Here is a 21,316-nt window from a genome sequence, read left to right as displayed (position 1 = left end):
TTTTTTTTGTCATCACAATGTAAACATTGAAGTTGAGGATCATTAGTGCGAGTTTTCTGAACGCAATACATGTAATAACAGTAGGACTGCAACGCTTCCTCAAAAATCTCCATCACAGAAAACTATAAATACATTTTTTTCTGCCTTGTTTATTTAAAAAAAAAAAAAATAATAATAATAATATTTGTATTTAATTTTTTACCCCACACCACATATAGTGGAATTGTTTTGTGTCAAATAAGCATTTCTCTAAATCAGCGGTTCTCAACCTTGGAGTCAGGATCCCATTTGGGGTCGCGAGGCACAGCGAGGCGTTCGTCAGATGCCTTCAAGAAACTAAGAATATTTTTTGAAAAATTTGAGCCGATTTTTGCTTATTTTCACTCTTTTTCTCCAACTACACCAAAACGTGCCATATTTTAACTTATTTTCATCACTTTTTCTTGCCATATTTTTGCACCTTTTAATACATTTTTGCTACATTTCTCCCATTTCTGCCACTTCTCCATCAAATTCTAATGCCTTTTCTGCACATTTTTTCTACTTTCCAGACATGTTCAACACTTATAAACCCTTTCCACCACTTTTCCACCTAATGTTACATATGTTGACCCATTATTGTCACTTTTAACCTCTTTTCATCATATTTCATGCATATTTTTTGCCAATTTAACCACATTCATGATTAGTCATGGCCATTATTTGCCAGTTTAAGCTAATTATTCCTACGTTCTAAATGACATTAACCCATTTTGGCCACTTTTAAGCCAATATTGACACTTTGAACCCTTTTTTTTACCACTTTTTCCACCGTTTTTGGTCACTTTTAATAAAAATGTATTTCTGATTAAAACAAGGATTTACATCTTTAAAGTATATCATATCCGATTAATCAATAAAATAATCACATGAATAGTTAATTAACATATATATTTGATGGCTGCAGACATTTTAAAACTTGTGGAGCATTAAATCTTCATGTATTTACAGATGTAGGAGATTATATAGGAGGAGAAATGGGATAATAAAGATGGATGACCCGTGTTGACCTAATAGGGTGGAACCTCCACGTTGTTTACTTTACAGTGCAGAACGTCAGCTGTCTCTAATGACACGTTACAATAGTCTAATCACAGTGTGTAACGCTCCCTCAGTGGTGAAATGTTCTTTGACCTGTGGAAACCAGAAAGTCATGTTAGCAGCAACGCCGTGATTATTAGTGTAATCTGAGCCGTTACTCATCCAAACTGCAGTTATTCTGGCAGAGGTCAGCTACATCTGTAGCCACAGCACAGGCTGATATGTCTGAGTGGCAATATGAGCAAAATATTAATTTGAGGGTGCAAAATAAATGGCTTTGAGGAAGATTCTTACATGAAATAATCTCTTTTTAAGGATTATGACATAAATGCTGTAAATTCTCGTTTTTTTATTTCACCTCCATTGCTTTTCTTTTCTCTTTTTTTTCTGTATTATACGATTTTTAATGTATTGCACTGTTTTTATTATTCTGTTTTTATTGTAAAGTCTTCTTGGGTTATCTGAAAGGTGCTTTTTAAATACAATTAATTATTATTGTTATTATTATTACAATTAATTTAATTATTTTTATAAACAATATTGATAATAATAAATTTATTGAATTATTTCTAATTTAGATTATTTAATTTGCAAAATAAAATGGTTTAAAATAATTAAAATGAAATATTTTGGAGTAAAAGTTTTTATTTTATGAGTTTTAAAATAATGTAGTTATTATTACTTAACAAACATGACTAAACCAAACTTATCTACAATTGGGTGAAGTTTTATACTTTATATATAATATATAAAATATATTTCCTGAAGAAAAAGCAAATGAGGATGCCTGTGCTAGCACGCGTCATTGAACACGGCATTAGCCTAGCATTAACATTAGCCTAACATTAAAGGGGACATATCATGCTAAATCCACTTTTTTAGCCCTTAAATGCATTTTGTTGTATATTTAGAGTGTTTAGAAGTACAGAAAAAATCAAATTAATCTCTTCAGATGCTCCGTAGATATCTTTATATTCTGTTTTGCTCATATTTTTCAATCTGTTTCGATTTTTCTATTCTCTATTACGTTTTTTGAACTATTACATCACAGTATTTGCAGCGGAACTGCCAAATTAGTACATTAAGTCCAGGTCCGCCATTTTTATTTCTCTCTTTTATTTTGTAGTCCAAGCTCAAGGATGCCGAAGTTATGAGAGGATAAGTCAAAATGTTGGGTTGTTGGATGTAGTAACCCACACGCTTCATTACAACGTCTCCCAGCATCAGAACCTTTTCAAAGTGTCTGGTTGAGTTTTATTTTTTATAGAAATGTACCACATCTGTGGATAAGGTCATTTTTGTGTGTGTGAAGCACTTCAATGATGACTGCTTCATCAACCTCCACCAGTATAAAGAAGGATTTACAGAAAGACTTTGTCTGATTGAGGGTTCAATTCCTTCTATCTTTGGAGACGATGAACAGAGCACTTCGGTAAGCTGTAAATAATGCTAAAAAGTGATGATAAGACGTCCCTGTCATTGTTTTGTTAGCATTAGCAGTTGCACCGTCTTCATATGTTAGCGCTGTGTGCTCGTTTTAGATCCTTGATGATATGGCCTACGTGATTTAATTTAAGTCTAAAGTTTTCATTAGTCATTTCATTTTGCCGTTTTTGTCTTTGAAAAGACTGTATTAAAATGCATTTCGTGACGTTAGCTTGGCGCTAGCGTTAGCTCGGTGCTTGTGTTAGCTCACTTGTTAGGGTTCTGCAGGTTCATCATCTTCATTTTCATCTCGCTCCACTGGGTCAGACTCTGGCTGGAACATGTAAGGCTGGATGGACAAGTCTAACGTTGTTGACATTTTGTAAATAACGTCTGAATAAAAAGTTTATGCTCCGCTACATAATCGTATCTCTTCTATCAAACTACAAAAATGGCCGAACAGGGTGGAGTTGAACCGAGTGTCACCTCTGCAACCCGGAGAGGGGGCGGGGTATGGAGTGTCTCGTTTGCATTTAAAGAGACAGCACCAAAACGAGTTGCTCTCAGAAGCACATCAGAAAAGGGGTAGAAAAGGGGTGGAGCTATAATAATGAGGAATTCAGACCCAAGCATTGCAGTTCTGCTTTATATAGACCACAACTGTATGATTTATATGTAGAAAGGAAGGATTTAAAACCATGATATGTCCCCTTTAACCTAGCATTAGCTATCACTAGCATTAGCCTATTATTATCTAGCGTTAGCCTAGCATTAGCATTTGATGCCTCATGCATCCTCACTAATAAAAGACAATTGTAATATATTTAGAAGATTTAAAGCCAGAAACATACAGAGGTTTATGGATCTCGACTCAGTTGTCTTCATGATTATTGTGCAACAATCCAGACGTTGTTGTTGATGTATTGCAGAAGTTTTTGTCATCACAAACTGTGCACATGTCACAACAAACACACAAAGCAGTCGCAGCCTGTCGGTTTATCATCAGCAGCTCTGAAGTCACGCGTTGTTCACGTCAGACGAGGGATCAGGTGTGTTTGGAAGATACAGTTACCTTTTTATCAGACAACCTGCAAAGCTCCAGTTAGTGGCTTTTAACCTTAGCTGCAACAGTTAGCGTCCAACAAGTCAGCACTAGCTGCAAGTTAATTCATCTCAATGTGGTTCTCCTGACCACATAAAGGCTACTCAATAAGACTCATCTTCTCCCCTAATAATCATAATTATATATATATATATAGTTTTTTTTATTTTAATTGTCATGTCAAAGCTTAATGAAAGGTAAACGATTTGGACAAAAAACTGCAAACATTGAGTGACATTTAAATTTTTAGTTCATGTGGGATCACTTAAATCAGGGGTGTTGAACTCATCTTAGTTCAGGGGCCAAATACGGACTAGTTTGACCTTAAGTGGGCCACAGACTTTAGGTAAGAAATGGAGAAAATTCAACATTAATGTGCCCTGGTTTGCACTTCCCCGTTTAAATGATATATAAATGATAAAGTATGTGAGTCCCTGCAGGAATTTTACTTAAATTTCCCTGATTTTAAGAATTTAGGGAAATTCTGTTGAAAATTTGCCAGATTTTGGGAAAATTGAGAGTTCTTTCAACAATTTCAGATTAAAGATGACGGCCGTCATGTGATGTAAGAAGTGGAAAACTGAGCTCTGCAAATATTATATAGTCTCTGACTGAGAACTTTAGTTTAGTGAACATTACAAATGTTTATTTCTGACTTGGAGGTTCTAGTAAAGTTTTTAAAATTGAGAAAACTTGGATATGCTTGTTTTTGAAAAACGATAAGATAATAATAGAGCATCCTAGGCTTTTATTGTGAAAGGTTTCATGTAAAAGGGCAGAATTCACATCCTGAAAGGGTTAAGGTTCTAATTAATTTTTGTATTATATTTATTAGTATTTTAAACAAAATCAAGCAAAGGCAGAAATGCCAAATCTCATGATATCTTGTGACTTCATCTCCTGAAATGGAGATTTTGCGTTATGTAATCTCGCAAGTTTCATGTTTTTAGCGTGTGCTTTCAGCGCACTACTGCAACAAATTAAACACAAAAATGTATGAACTAGAATGATCTAAATTAAGCATGTTTGGCTTGATCTCGACAAGTTTAATGACATCTACCGAAGAAAAGCAGACAAAACTGAAACAAAAAAATGGAAACGGTGAAACTGACACGGAAAAGCATCAACTCTGAAATGGATTTTTGGAAATTTTTAAACAAAAATTCGGATACTTTTAAACAATGTTTCCAGAATTAAGAGAGTGGAGCCGTCTGTGTTGCATATCTATTTGTTAAACAGGAAGTCGCACCCATGTCCAGGAAGTAGATGCTGTTCAGGAGTTAATGAAATAAAATAACATTCTGTCTCAGATTATGAATATTAATGATCGTGTGCTGAAACACTAGTCTTTAGGCCACCCACATGTTAGCATTGTCTGCTGTTGTAATGAAGCTAATGCTATGCTAACGGTTTCCTCTGCAGGTGCTTGATGGACGGTGAGAACATGGAAGTGAGGAGAACAGAGGTGCCTTTATACGTGAGTGACAGCCTGGTTTATATAAACTCTGCCTCGTGTTGGTGGTCCAGCTGTTTTTAGAGTTTAGCCTCTACCTCTACACACCGATGATGATGATGATGATGATGATGATGATGATCTTCTAGCTCTGGTATCACAGGTGAAACCCAAGCCCTGGTTTGGGTCCCTGGAGACTTCAGGTCCTGCACAACCTGTTCTCTCGATGGAGAGAGTTTCTAAATGTTTCTGTGTGACTATACATCACATTCACATGTGTCAAACTCAAGGCTCGGGGACCAAATCCAGCCCTTTAGACCCTAGGTTCCCAAAGTGGGGTACGGGTACCACCAGGGGTACACAGATTGTCGTAGGGGGTACGTGAATGTGAATAAAAAACACTGACAACATTTGAAACTACAATATAAACAGAGCATTTAATGTTAATGCTAGGCTAATGCTAGGTTAATGTTATTGCTAGTTTAAAGCTAATGCTAGGTGAATGTGAATGGTTGGTTAATGCTAGGATATTGCTATTGCTAGGCTAATGTTAGGTTAATGCTAATGTTAGGCTAATGCTATTGCTAGGTTAAAGCTAATGCTAGGTGAATGTGAATGGTTGGTTAATGCTAGGATATCGCTATTGCTAGGCTAATGTTAGGTTAATGCTAATGTTTGGCTAATGCTATGGCTAGGCTAATGCTAGGTTCATGCTAATGCCAGGCTAATTCTAATGCTAGGTCAATGTTAACATTAGGCTATTGCTATGTTAATGTTAGGTTTATGCTATTGTTAGGTTATTGCTATTGCTAGGTTTATGCTAATGCTAGCCTAATGTTATTGCTAGGTGAAGGATAATGCTAGGTTAAAGCTAATACTAGGTCAAAATTAATGCTCGGCTAATGTTAATGTTGATGCTAGGTTAATGCTATTTCTTGGCTAATGATAATGCTAGGTAAAGCTAATACTAGGTCAATATTAATGCTAGGCTAATGTTCATGTTGATGCTAGGTTAATGCTTTTGCTAGGTTTTTGCTATTGCTAGGCTAATGGTAATGATCGTTAATGCCAATGATCAGCTAATGCAGTGCGACGTGGGCCAGCACCTGCATCCTCACTTGCATTTTCTGTAGTGCAAGTATTTTATTATTATTATTATTATTATTATTATTATTATTATTATTATTATTATTATTATTATTATTATTATATATGGATGGGTAAAATTCACTGCTACAGTGTATATGACACAATGTATATTATGTTATTTAAGTGCAGGAGTAGGGGGCACATGGTTTTAGGTTAAATGTCTGAAGGGGTACGGGACTGTAAAAAGTGTGGGAACCACTGCTTTAGAACATCCAATTTGGTCTGTTGGAGAAAGAAAAAAAGACATGAAAAACATGGATTATTGTGTAAATTACAAAATAATTCAGTTGTAGATATATCAGCCCAGTAAAACAATTATCTGGTGCATTTTGTCACTTTGTACACTAATAACAAAGATGCGTAATAAACATGATAAAACATTTATTCTAGATAAAAAATGTCTCCACGTCGCCTCCATCTCTTCCTCTCCACCTTTCTTTTTCTCTTTCTTGCGTTTGTATTTTTGCTGTATTATATCTCTGTGTGTGCGTGTGTGCGTGAGTGCGTGCGTGCGTGTGTGTGTGTGTGAGAGCTTGGGTGGGCCAGTTAGTGAAGCGTTGCCAGATTTCTGGTAAGCAGACTGCCTGCTTGTTGTGCTGTGTCACCATTTTCAGAGGTGGGGAGGGAACCATTAGGTTCTCCAGTCTGTCTCACAGAGGCTGATGTGATGTGGGGGGTGGTGTGGGGTGGTGGTGGGGGTGGATTAGTTGTAAATGCAGACATGTGAACCATTCTGAGCTCTGGTGCACTTCTCCATGAGGAGGAAGTGGTGTCTCCCTCCACCCTCTAAGGTCACAGCTCAACAGGAGCTTGAACCAGGTCCAGATTTCAATGCTGGGCTTTGTGCAGGAAACCAGTGGCACACGTGTGTGATATAAAGGCTGCTATTGTGAGAGATATCGTAAAGGTTCATGGAGCACCTCCACCGCTCACACACCTCCACACAAGGTCAACTATAGATGCTGTTGGACACCAAGAACACATAAAAGCATGCATTGAATGTAGAGCTGAAACGATTGCTCAAGTAACTCCATTACAGAAAAGCTCCAAGCTTTCTCTGCCTCGAGGCTTCGTTTAATTCACGTCACCAAAGTCCGTATCACGACCGCTTTGTAGACGGTCCCTGGTGACGTCGATTTTCACCCGGACTGAATGAATTGGCATCATTTTCTCTCTGGCAATGGCGGAAGACGTGGAGTGCGAAAAAGACAGAACATGTCTAAAGTGTGGGTGGGACCATTGTACGCTTTGCAAGACGGAGAACGTAGTCCAGCGTATTTTTTTTCTTATGATAATCCTAAGGAAATAGGTTGTATATTAATAATTACTTTTGCCCTGCATTTGTTTACTGTTAAGTTGAAGTTTTGAAAAATAATTTTGAATAAAATTTTGAGGAATAACTGACATTTTTAGAGGTCCTCCATATAACACACTATTGATAGAGTTGTTTACAAACACAAAAGTGTAATTTATCGACAGAATACTCGATTACACAAATATTCGATAGCTGCAGCACTAACTGAATGTTGTAGTTGATTTTGCTGTGCTTACTGGCATCTATTTTTCTGTTTTATCTCTATTTAACACCTTTAAATATCTAATGAAATCAGTTTTAAATGTTACCTATGAGATCCAGTTGAATGCGTGCCTTAGATATAATATTACGTCCTCCAGGAAAAGCACTGTGATAGTTTAACTTAAGACATCCAGGCATTCAATTTAAAATATTAGTATACATTTTTTAATTAACCCGAAGAAACTTGGACTTAAAGCTGCAGTATGTAGAATTGTGAGACTGGAATGCTCCAATCTCCCCTCCCTGTTTCGATTTCACCATCGTCATTGTAAACGTTCCAACTGTGGAGCTCTCAGCGACTTTTTTTTTCAATAGAGACTAGTGACAAATGTAGGGACTTTATCTTGTGTTTTAGATGTTTTAGAGCAGGTTTTTCAACCTTGGGGTTGTGACCCCACGCGGGGTCGCCTGGAATATAAATGGGGTTACCTGAAATGTCTAGTAATTGATAAAAAAAAATAATTCTTATAGTCGTTACAACCAGTTCTTTAACATAATTTAATTTAACATAATTATTATTTTTTTTTTCAAATTTAAACACAATGTTAAAAAACACTTTCACTTACTTAGATATATATATCTATTTCAAATAAAATGCCTCATAAAAACATTTGAGCTGGCACTACTTGTTACTAATCCTGGCTACTTTGTATTTGTAACACAGGATAACAAACATAATTGAAAACTAATTCTGGAAAGTGAAAGAAAAGTCTTTGGGGTCGTCAGAAATTTGCGAAAAAATCTCTGATTAGCTGAAAAGTCGCATCGCGCTCCTGGATTTCTAAAGCTCAACCACTGAGCCAAGAGAATGTGAAAAAGTCCAGTTTAAAAAGTTAGTATGGATTTTTTACCAAATGAAGCCAAAAAACCTTACATACTGCAGCTTTAAAGGTCCAGTATGATGTTATTTTTCACCAATCTCTATTTGTTCTAAGAACCTCAACAACATAGTATTTGAGGTTTATTTTCCCAAACTTGCTTGTTTTCCAGAGTTTTAGCCTCTGAAAAGTCACTTTCATGACACTTCTAAAAACAGGCTGTTTTGGGGCCTTCATGCATATGCATGAGTGGGCGTGTCTATAGACGCTGACTTCATGCCTCGCACTGAGAGGGAGATCAATGATCACCAAAGTGATTTTCTTTTGCTATACACACACTCTTGTTATTGTTTTCAGCCAAAAAAAAACCAAAACACACATTACAGTAAAACACGTGGATATTTAAGTTGTGATTGTGAGTCCGACAAACGCTGCTCCACAGTGTGTTTGTTTATCACATCAGCAGCAGCAGCTGAGTCAGTCATCTGTTTCAGATGTTTCAAACACTCACCAGAGCTGCTACGTCGCTTTCTTGTCATCTGTACGTATTCTGACCACGGGAATAGTCCATTTAAGACAATAGTCCACTGTTTGGTCCCACTGGTGCGTTGCATTGGATCACAAACATGTCAGATCATGTCAAAGGCGAAATGTGACGATATAACAGCTACTAAAAGTGGAACGGATTGTATTTGCTCCCTGGGTGTTAATTGCTAGTAAGCAGGCAGCTACGTTTAGTAAAGAGCAGGTGGTTATGGGGGATGTAGTTTTAGTTTATGCATATTTAAGAAGGATTTTAAAGAAATACATTTGTTCAGTCCTTTTGCGCTGATTATTTTCTCCAGTTTTACCTTTGTTAGCTTCAACGCTAACAGTTTAAAGCGCTCCCCACTCTCTTTCTTCAGCTGTTATCTTAAGGCAGTGCTGCTATTTGCTTTAAGCTCGCAGGCATCCCAGCCGAATGGTTTATGACTTTTTCCTTCCTTTAGTGCCACAATGATTTGTTTGCTGTGCTTTCCACACGTCTACGCTGGAAAAGAAAACGTCATTCTACCTCTTGGTCATTAATGGAGGGAAAAAAGCCATTAAGTCATAAAGGGAAAACAATCAAAGCAGATAATGATTTTATCTCCAGACATAAAAACTCTTTTTCACTTTTTGTCTGCGTAACATTATGTAACAGAGTCTGTTAGAAACAAAGTGTTCACAGCTCAACACCAATTTAAATGACATTCTTATCTGACACGCAGACTAGGTATTAGTATTCCTTTTGCACGGTAGATTAAATCTGAAGTATGCGTCTCAGTCGAGCATGAGAACAGGAATACAGTCGCTGTGGAGACTCCTGAGAGTTTATGATGATTGACATTTGAATAAATGTCTGTAAAACCTGTCATTTTCAGACTCTCCTGCACAGCTTTGAGTCAGAGTTGGGATCAATTACATTGTTTTTGTTACAATTACATCTTCAACTGTACATGTTAAATTATGATTACGGTGGCCGGCATTTTTTCCAATTACAATGAAATTTCAATCATTGTTTTTCACTGAAAGTAATTTACTATTACATTCTCAGTTACTTAATTTCAATTACAATAAATCACAATTACTGATCCTGAAAGAATAGACCCCATAAAAGGTTTTTTTAGGTGTTATGATGGCCTTATCTCTAAAATGTTATTGTTTTTCACATTTTTTTGTTATTTGTCATGCCTTACTGCATTTTCACCACAGTTTAAGTGTGACAATCATATTTAAACCAGTTTTTATAGCTTTATCTCAGAATTTTGTTTTTCTAAAATTTTACATTTTTTTATGCCTTAGCACTGACTGTATTTTACATGCTTTCTATGCCAATTACAATTATCTGAACTCAATCACAACTCAATTATTATTACATTAGCAACATATTTTTTTCAAATACAATTACAAATAGAATATTTGAGGATGCAGGTGCTTTCCCGCATCACACTTCATTAGCTCAGAGTTAGCATTAACATTAGCTGAGCATGAGCCGGCATTAGTATTAACATTAACTAGCATTAGCGTAACTATAATTAGCATTATCATTAACTACCATTAGCAGAAATTAGCTTTAGATATCATTAACATTTGCCTAGCATTAGCACTAACCTAGCATTAGTATTCGCCTAGCTATAACATTAACATAGCATTAACCTAGCAATAGTATTAGCCTAACATTAACATTAGAATTAACTTAGCGCTAGCATTAACCTAGCAATAGCATTAACCTTATATTAGCACTGACCCAGCAATCGCACTAAGTTAGCATTAGCCAAGCAATAGCATTAACCTAGAATTAGCTAAGCATTAGCCTAGCATTAACATTTGCATTAACCAAGCAATAGCATCAACCTAGAATTAGAACTAACCTAGCCATAGCATTAACCTAGAATTAGCTAAGCATTAGCCTAGCATTAACATTTGCATTAACCAAGCAATAGCATCAACCTAGAATTAGCACTGACGTAGCATTAGCACTAACTTAGCATTAGCCAAGCAATAGCATTGACCTAGAATTAGCTAAGCATTAGCCTAGCATTTACATTAGCATTAACCAAGTAATAGCATCAACCTAGAATTAGCACTGACCTAGCATTAGCACTAACTTATCATTAGCCAAGCAATAGCATTAACCTAGAATTAGCTAAGCATTAGCCTAGCATTTACATTAGCATTAACCAAGCAATAGCATTAACCTAGAATTAGCTAAGCGTTAACCTAGCAATAGCTTAGTATTAGCATTAAGGTTGAAAAAGGGTGAAATGTGTTATATTAGCTGAACATGTTAAACGTGGAATGGTTTGTAATTTGTTTGCAAAGATTTGAAGGTAAAAAGTGTAGCAGCTTTTCTCTGGCTGTCCACTTTAAAAATAGGATCAGAACTGAAACGTCAATGAATGAAAAAAAATCTAATAACTCAAAAAGTTTAAAAGTTAGCGTACATCTCAGGAACAGCGTTCTGATAGCTTATTGGTCAAAACTGGACAAACATTGGGAGTAGCTAACGACCGACACAAGACAAAAGCTAATGAGGATGTCTACTACATCCTCACTAATTACACAATCATTTTAATTAATGATCAATTTTGCAATTACAAATATGATTGACCCCAGTCCTGCTGTGATTCAATGGAAGTAATGGAGTCGTCGTGAGAGTTTGTTTGAAGCAGAACTGAAACTAACATGTTTCTGCTGTGAGGATCAGAGCTGATCTGAAAGTCATGAGTATCAGTTTCTCTGGGGACCGCGATCCTGACGTCAGATGCTCCGCTCACTGATTGTTATGGAGCTGTTTTTGTTTTCTCCCCCCCTCCCTGACTGACGTCACCTGTGTGTTGCACACTGGAGATCACGGCAAAGCACTCCAGAGCCGCTGGTTTCCTGGATACCAGGCAGTAGACACCATGTTTTTCTCCCTCACGGAATGAACAACAGCAGGTGGCCGTTTCACAACCACCACCACCACCACCACAATGATGCCGTATCATCGTTAAGGGTTTTTTTACACAAAGTTAAACCTGAAATAGAAATGCTCAGTTGTTACTATTTCACTATTAGAGTTAAAAAGTAGTTTTTCATCATAGTTTTGCTCTCGGCTATGGCAATGCTTCAGTTTCTGTCATCATATATTAAATAAATACAACTTTATTCAGGAAATCTGAAGAGAAGCTGCATTTGTTTATAGAAATATATAACGTAGATAGCGTCGTAGATAGCGTCTCCACTTACAGAACGTGTCCAACTTCAGAAAGTTGGACACGTTCTGGACGAACTACACATCACAACTACTAGAACTACTTCCTTTTATTTACGGTCACACTGCAGGTCTTACATATTGGTAAAATATCCACCACTGTTTTATTAATGTGGCCTGAAACCTTTTACATGTACTTATGAGTAGATATACTGTATGTAGGGCTGTAGTCAACCAAGGAAATGGTTGGTCGACCAAGACTATGGCACATGTAGCGATTAGTCGTCCAAAAAACCAAAGAAATCAACAAAAAAACATGGAGAATGAATGATCAGGTGCAGAGGACGACGAGGAGAAAGAAAAAGAGACACAAATATTTAGTTTTGGTGTTTTGTGTCTAAACACAGACTATTATGAATCCGTGTATCATTCGTTCATTCGTTTTTCATTATGTAACAAAAACATGAAAAACGAAAAGAAACACTCATTATTTGATATTTGTTTCCAAAACCAAAATGAAAAAATGGAAAACGCCTTGTTTTTCAAATTCAAGCTCTTTTGCTTCGGTACGGAAAACGGAAAATGAACACCTTTATTTTTTTTATCTCCTTCACCAATTGGCCAAAGTACGTGACCCGGAAGTGAAGCGTTACACATCCTGAGATATCTTTATCTCTGCAACACTTAGAGTCTCTAAATCCTCCTAAATGTCCGTGAGGAGGTTCTGTGTCCAACACCTGCTAAAGTGAAAAGGACACGTTTCAGATGCACAGTTGGAAGCAGCGATCTTGTCATGCCGAACTGCCGTTAGCATAGCCGTTAGCGTCAGATGAGAGTACACTTCCGGGTCACGTACTTTGGCCAATCGGTAATGGAGAAAACAAATAACGGTGTTCGATTTCCATTTTTCGTTTTCTGTACGGAAGCAAAAGAGCTTGAATTTGAAAAACAAGGCGTTTTCCGTTTTTTCATTTTGGTTTTGGCGTTTTTTGGTTTTTCATGTTTTTGTTACATAATGAAAAACTAACGAACGAATGATACATGGATTATTATGATATGAACCTTATTCAAGCTTTGACCGACCTGAAACCGACAATTAAAGCCTTATTTTCCTCATACAAATGACATATTTACCTTAGTTTTAGTGATAAGCCTGTTTTTATTAATAAACAACTGCTAATGCCAACATCAGATCAGCGCACGGGGAAACAAACGCACGTCAAACACAGGTGCGCAGCGTGCAGTGGATCAGTTTACATCATGTTATTGTGCAGAGATAAGGGATTGATTCAATAGTGGATGCTTGTGCTTCAAGCCTGTCCTAATTTGTTCCCTCTCTGCTCTGAGGGCAGCGCACTGGCAGCTGAAGCCAGTACTGACTCACACAGCTGTTGCTGGCATTAAATACATTATATTTGATATTTAGTCCTTATCACCTATATAAGTGCATTGCAACGGTATTGAAACTGATACCATTGCTGGTTGACCATTGAACAATCTTGGTCGACCACGACAGTATCGACCAATTAGTCGACTAAACGACCAAAGCCCTAGATATATGCCTATTAAAACACATTATTATGCACCATATTTATTTATTTTCTTTTTAAAAATAGGACTACTTTACAGTTTTACAGCCTGTGTTCCTCCATCTTGAAATCACATGATTGATGATGTCACACGGCCCCACTGCCTGTAAACATTCCATTGTTTTCTATTGGAGTGAAGCATTCAGCCTGATTTTTAGATTATTTAGCAGATTTTTAGATCATTTAGCAGATTTTTAGATCATTTAGCATTTAGATTTTGTGCTATTTTTGGTTGCTCTTAAAAATCAGGAAAAGTTAAAGATGTTGATGTAAACCTGTTTTGTTTACCGAAAGAGGATAAAAAACAGTGACCACATGGGACGACAGTTCCAACTCTGAGGTTTGATAGTAGACAATGAAGCAGAGAAGAAGAGCTCTCCTAAGGGACCTTTACTCTCCTTTAAACAGTGCACTGACACGCTGTGGTGGCTGAAGTTAGACAGTTGAAGGACTTCCACCCAAAAGTTTACTGTTACTCACTAGATTTTGACCAAACATTGGAGGATCCCTTTAAATATGATGAAACAGTTCTTAAATGAAGTGATTCTCAACTTTTTTGGGGTCCTAGACCCTATGGAACCCCCACCCGTTATTGGTGGTGGAGGTGCAATTTAAGAATTTAATATTTTATTCTCGGGAACCCCTTGCAGTTTCACTACAAACCTAGATCTAGATGTGTGTTGTTGTGTTTTTGTCTTAGTCTAATTTTAGTCATGGGAAAAATAAAAGTAACAACAAAAATAAAATGATTAAACTAGAACAATCTTAAGGTAAACCACAGGGTGCAGGATATTTCTTTAACTGTTATAAAAATGCTTCATCCTTCATCTCCAAGGCTCAGCAGGTTCCACACAGATTGTTTTTCTACAGTAATGTAATGATGTAGAGCTGCTGCACGGACATGTTGGCCTCCTCACAGCGCTGGAAACCAAATAAAAAGATATGAAATACAGTGTTCACATCCTCCTGGGTTTAAATTAGAAAAACTGTGGCACAGTTTAATATCATATATAGGACCCTAATGTCAACACGTGTGGGATTTATTCTTTAATTTGATGAACCAACAGATGTAGGACCATAAAACTCAAAAGAATAATAAAGAATGGCTGAGATTATCAAATAGATGATGTCAGATTAGGAGCTACAATAGTATATCTTTCCATTATGTAGAAAAGCAGAGATACATGATCGTGCAATCATCATCGTCATCATCATCATTCTTTGTACCTGATGTTGTGTGTATTGATATCTTGATATTTTTCTTTCTAAAGGGCGATATATGATAAAAACCTTGATATACTGTATATTTTTCTGATTTAAATTATATATAGATATATATTTTTTTTCTTTTGATTATTATTCTTTTTACAAATTAACACATCACACTCACAATAAATGTCAATAACTGTATTCTATACTTAAACTTTCTCAAATATAAATCAAGTTAAAATAAAATGTAGTATAAAAAATCATGGCACTAATCCTGACTACTCTGTATTTATAACACACTTTAGTAAAGCACGATGGAAAACTAGTTCTATAGCAGTGCTTCTCAAACCTTTTTGGCCTTCGTACCTCTAGTTCTCTTATTTCTGCGTCTGACAACAACATTTTGCTCAGAATTCTGTGAAAAAAACAACTATAGATCATATGATGGAATGAATGAGTGATAACACACATTTCATAGAATCTAACTTTGTAAATAAGTGGAATGAAACTGTTTACGGCCAAATGAAGATTAATTTCTTTTTTTCAGTCCCTCAAATCACTAGAAATGTATGATATCAAAATGGGGTCACGACCTGAAAAAGGTTTGAACCACTGGCTTAATCTCTCAGGGACAGCACATGTGAGTGAGTTCTCTAGCGTGGATAAAGACAGCAGTTCTAAGGGTTCACGCAGCAGTAGAATGATTACCTCCGTCCTCTTCTTTCCTCTGCTGCCCTGCACATGTGAAACCATCTGTAAATAACTGGGATTTTCCTTGTTCACATCATCAAGCTCTGTCGCAAGAGTGAGTGAAGGGGAGACGTAGCAAAAGCAGTGACTCCTCAAACTCCATTTTAATGCAAAATAAACTTTGAAAACCTTTGACCCAAAGTCAATTCTCAATGTGGTCGCCATATTGGATCATTCAAAATGGCAGCCACCCAAAAAGAGGTTTTTCTGTTACTAGCTAACCAGAAGTCACATAATTATAATTAAAAACACTTTTCTAAGGTTCTGGATCTCAGGGATTCTAAATATGTTGCATGTTTGCCAGTAACCTTGACTGGCATCACCATATTGGAAAATCCAATATGGCCACCTGTGAATATCAGCATTAAACACATTCCCTGACATTCCAGATTAAGGATGACTTGGCTTTTACGTTACAAAATAAAGACATTTCTGGTCATAAATGTTCAATCAGATCAAATCTATCACAAAAACATCTTCTACCACCTAAAGAACATCTCCAGAGTGAAAGGTTTAATGACTCAGAAAGATCAGGAGAAACTGGTCCATGCTTTTATCTCCAGCAGACTGGACTATTGTAATGGTCTTCATCAAACATCTACAGCTGGTTCAGAACGCTGCAGCTCAGGTCTGAACCAGAACAAAGAGGTCAGAACACATTAGTCCAGTTTTAAAGTCTTTACACTGGCTCCCAGTCAGCCTCAGAGGAGACTGTAAAGTTCTGCTGTGTGAATGGGTTTGGTCCAGAATACATCAGTGAGATGTTAGTCAGGTATGAACCCAGCAGGTCTCTCAGATCTATGGACACAGGTCAGATAGTGGAGCCCAGAGCTCACAGTAACCATGGTGATGCTGTGTTTAGTTGTTATGCTGCAAAGAAGTGGAACAAGCTGCAGCAGAGCTGAAGTCAGCATCACATGTGAACATTTTTAAATCAAATTAAAGGCACTTTTTTTCTCTACTGTATATGATTGAGAGAGATTTATGGTCATGTTGATGATGTAATCTGTTTGTTGATGATTTTAATTGATTTTACTGATGATTTTAAACAGTTGAATGTTTTATCATGTAAAGCACATTGAGTTGCCTTGTGTATGAAATGCACTTTACAAATAAATTTGCCTTGTCTTGCCTTGCCTTCAATATACAAAGGTGGCCATATTGGATTTTCAAATACGGTGAAGCCAGTCAAGGTTACTGTCAAAAAGGCATCTTATTTAGAATCCCTGAGTCCAGAACCTTAGAAAAGTGTTTTCATTTTAAATTATGTGACTTTTGATTGGCTAGTTACAGAAAAAAACTTGTTTTTGTTTGTCTGCCATTTTGAATTATCCAATATGGAGATCACGTTGACAATTGTCTCTGGCTCCCGGCAGATTTGAATTTATGAGTTCAAAAACTGTGTGCGCCAAATTTCATGCTTGTAGACACGATCCCTCCTTAAAAAACCCCTGACACAGTGTTTCTCAAATGGGGGTACACTGTGGTACTACAGGGGGTCCTTGAGAGAGCAAGTTAAAAACGATAATCGGACTAAATATTAACAGCAACTCACAAAACAACAGACAGACTAACACATTACAACAAACACACACTTAATGAGAGAAAAATACACAAGATCACTACAAAATGCACAAAAATAACAAGAGAAATAACAGAGAAACACCAAAAACAAACATTTAAATGATACCAACAACACACAAAAACTACAACAAAAACACACAAAATAAGAAGAACAGACAAAACAACAAAAAAACACACCCAGTGATGATGAAATGATGACCAGAAATGATAGAAACTATAGAAATAAATCTATTCAGCAGGTACTAAATACTGTTTAATTCACTTATTTAAAAAATTAGATTCTTTAAAATGTTTATCACTCGTTCATTCCGTCATTATGATCTGTAGTTGTTTTGTCATAAAATTCTGAGTAAAACGTTGTATTCGGACATAAGGGAGGACTTGGATTTAAAAGTAAGAGAAAGAGCCAAAAAGGTTTGAGAAGCTCTGGTCTAACAGACCAAACTATGAAATATCATAAAAGCCTCAATGTATGTCCCAGCTTTTATCTTGGGTTGTGAATTTGAAGCTGATATCTTTGTTCTCTCTTCTTAATTTCCATGTTCCAGTCACAGCTCCAGTAAAACCAGTGAATAAATGAGAGACAATGAGACAGATTTGACACATATTTATTTTTCAGGGACACGAGGAGGTCCACCTAAGGCTACACATCAAAGTACCTGCACATGCTGAGTTCTACGTTGTAGCACGAGGCTCCAGACTCTCACATGTGGCCCCTGCAAAAAGAGACGATGACGGGTTGAGTCTCTGCTTCAGCGTCCCAGGTACATCATCATCATCATCATCTCCAGTGTTCCCCTTCATTCTTCACTGCTAATGGTTTTCTTCTACGTTCCACTAGGCCATGATTTAGAGGAAGTGGTCACTGTCACAGCGTTCCTCTGCGTGGACGACCAGGTGAAGTCGTGTGACGGTGGAGTGTCTCTGGATTACTGCAGGGATGGGGCCCAGCAGGGGGCCGAGTACCTCAGGGTAAACCTAGAGCAGCTCGGCCCCCACACCTGCCACGAGATGATGAAGAGGTTTCCATCGTTGGTCGATGACGACAAACATTTAGACACAAACAATGAGCACGTCCAAAGGAATGGCGTTGGACGGAGAACGTTGGATGAGAAAATCACACACGCTCTGGAAAATTTGGATTTCCTTCAGAAGTGGAAAAACTCTGACGATCAACATGGAGAAGGTAAGAAGAAAAGAGAATGTAGAGTGTATTTTAACCCAATCATATGGTTTAAATCACACATAAGCAATTAGCGGCCAGGGGGCCACATGTGGCCCTCAGTCTAGATTTGTGTGGCCCCCAAAACAAATCCCCAAAAATTGTATTTCAAGAAGTTGGAAGGAATAAAATATATACACAAAATAGCTACCAGAACACACAAATTGACAACAAAATGCACAAAGTACACAAAAATACACAAAATGACAACAAAGACCGACACAACAACCACTTAAACCAGGGATGGACAATTCTATCACAGCGGGGCCCTCAAAAATGTCATTTTGTGTGTTTTAGGGGTCATAATGTAGGTTTTTTTTTTTCTTTTTCATTGATATATATATAATTATACAGTTCATGTGATCAACTATACAGTAATCTGTCCAACCCATAACCCCACAACCCATAACTCATGACACACAAAACAACAATATGAAAAAGTACAAAAAAAAAATACCAAATGTCCACAAAATTACAAGAATTACTCCAAAGAGACACAAAGTGACACTAAAACAACAACAGGAATACATAAAATGAGAACAGAAACACAAAAAGCAACGACAATAACACAAAATTAACACAATAACACAAAATTTGCACCATAGTACATAGTCATCTTAAAGATGTACATCCCTGTTTTAATCAGAAATAAAATGGGTTAAAAGTGACCAAAAACGGACAGAAAAAGTGGTAAAAAGGGTTCCAAGGGTGAATATTGGCTTAAAAGGTACAGAAATTGAGGAAAAAATAGTTTAAACTGGGAAATAATGGGCATGAGAAATTGTGAATGTGGTTAAATTGGCAAATATTAGCATGAAATATGGTGAAAAAAGGTTAAAAGTGACAATAATGGGTCAACACACGTGACATTAGGTGGAAAAGTGGTGAAAAGGGTTTATAAGTGATGAAAATGTCTTCAAAGTGGAAAAAAATGTACAGGAAAAGCATTTAAATTTGATGAAGTTTCTGAAATGTAGCAAATATGCATTAAACGTTGGATGAAAAGGTGATGAAAATATGTTAAAATATGGAACGTTTGGTGTAGTTGCTGAAAAAGGGTAAAAATAAGCAACAGCTGGGAATGATATGACAAAATCAAAGTTGTGTAGAGCTTGTTGCTTCCCCTTTGGGACCCCTGACCCTGACCCTGGACCCTGACCCTGGACCCTGACCCTGGACCCTGGACCCTTAGCTAAAGTCCCAGTTGGTGGTTCGCTCTCTCTTATTTCCTGGATCATTCACATGCACTGGGATTCTTCGTCTGCTCAGCAGATGTTATTGTCCAGTCAACCTTTCACTCCTGACACTGAGCAGCACAAGTTCCCAAGAACATTTCTCAGGGATTTGTGGAATAGAAATAATCAAAACGTGCCTCAGAAATATACAGTGTGTCACACTGGGAACGTTGAGGAACACTCTGGGAACGTTGAAATTGTTTTTTAAAAGGAATATCGTGCACTACTTGGTAAAAACTTTGCACCCAAGTGTATTTTTATTTTCTTCACTGACTGACGTTACAGAAAATGATTTCTCTTCATAATGGGGCTGTACATTACCATGAATCTGACAATATGATAAGATTCACAATATGCATGTCACGATACAATATATCCCGATACACATTACGATATATCACCATTCCAAATTTCACCTTTACAAGTATGAAATAGGAAGAAATACAATTAATTTCACTTTTTTTTTTAAACTTGTGAGAACAAGTAAATGGTAACAATTCATGTACCAGTATCAAAAACAAATGGTATGTTTATCAAACTGTAAAATTAAATTTTTCAAAAAAGTAAAATTTTTGCTTCTACAACAGATTCTGATTCTGTTTAATTTTTAAATTCTTTAAAAAACTGAAATGTATTAAGGAGTGAGGTAGTGTAACAAGGTCTATGCACGCTATATATATATATATATATATATATATATATATAGCTGCACGGTTATGGCCAAAAAGATAATCACAATTATTTTAACCAATATTGTAGTCATGATCATAATCACAATTATTTATCATGTTTGGAATTCTGTTTTTATCACACTGCTTTTAAACAAACAATATGTTTACAGTTTACAGTGCAAAATGAAGCTTTAAATAAGAATAATACTAAACGAATAAATAAAGAAAATAACCCAAGAATTAAAAATGTACCAAAGGCTAACAGAATAAATACATCATGTGCACAGCCCATATTTTAAATGCAAATATTGCCAACGATCAGGTTGATTTAATCGTAGCAACTAAAATCATGATCATGATTAAAATTTCATTAAATGTGCAGCTCTATATATATATATATATATATATATATATATATATATATACAATTAGATGCATTTTTTGTGAAAACAAACATGATTAAACATGATTTTTGGATCGATACGATATATATTGCGATATAGCTCCGAATCAATTTTTTTTCTTAAACTCTTACTTCCTAACGCTGAAAAATATTGACTCAAAAACACGAGTTGGGATGCAAATGTTCCTCAGTTTTCCCCCGACTCATCCTAACCCACCAGGAAAGTTCTGCCACAACAACAAAAACAACCTGACAATGACATTCTTGTTTGTTGGACCGAGCATGAAGACTATAATCAGTACCCCCCCCCCCCCCCCCAGATGGTAGAAAGT

At 36.6% G+C, this 21,316-nt stretch overlaps 1 protein-coding gene across 1 annotated transcript in view; it reads left to right on the top strand.

Annotated features, from left to right (window-relative positions):
- Positions 1–21,316, top strand: part of arhgef28a (Rho guanine nucleotide exchange factor (GEF) 28a) — an 80,038-nt gene that overhangs the window by 3,582 nt on the left and 55,140 nt on the right. Inside the window, exons 2-4 of the mRNA XM_028462854.1 lie at positions 5,030–5,084; positions 18,073–18,217; positions 18,295–18,639. Coding sequence (XP_028318655.1) covers positions 5,037–5,084; positions 18,073–18,217; positions 18,295–18,639 — 538 coding nt within the window. The 5' untranslated portion in view covers positions 5,030–5,036. The remainder of the gene's footprint in view (positions 1–5,029; positions 5,085–18,072; positions 18,218–18,294; positions 18,640–21,316) is intronic.

The sequence above is a fragment of the Gouania willdenowi genome, chromosome 12 (genome assembly GCF_900634775.1).
Source record: "Gouania willdenowi chromosome 12, fGouWil2.1, whole genome shotgun sequence".
Taxonomy (NCBI): Eukaryota; Metazoa; Chordata; class Actinopteri; order Blenniiformes; family Gobiesocidae; genus Gouania; species Gouania willdenowi.
This window is presented reverse-complemented; position numbering and strand designations above follow the sequence as displayed.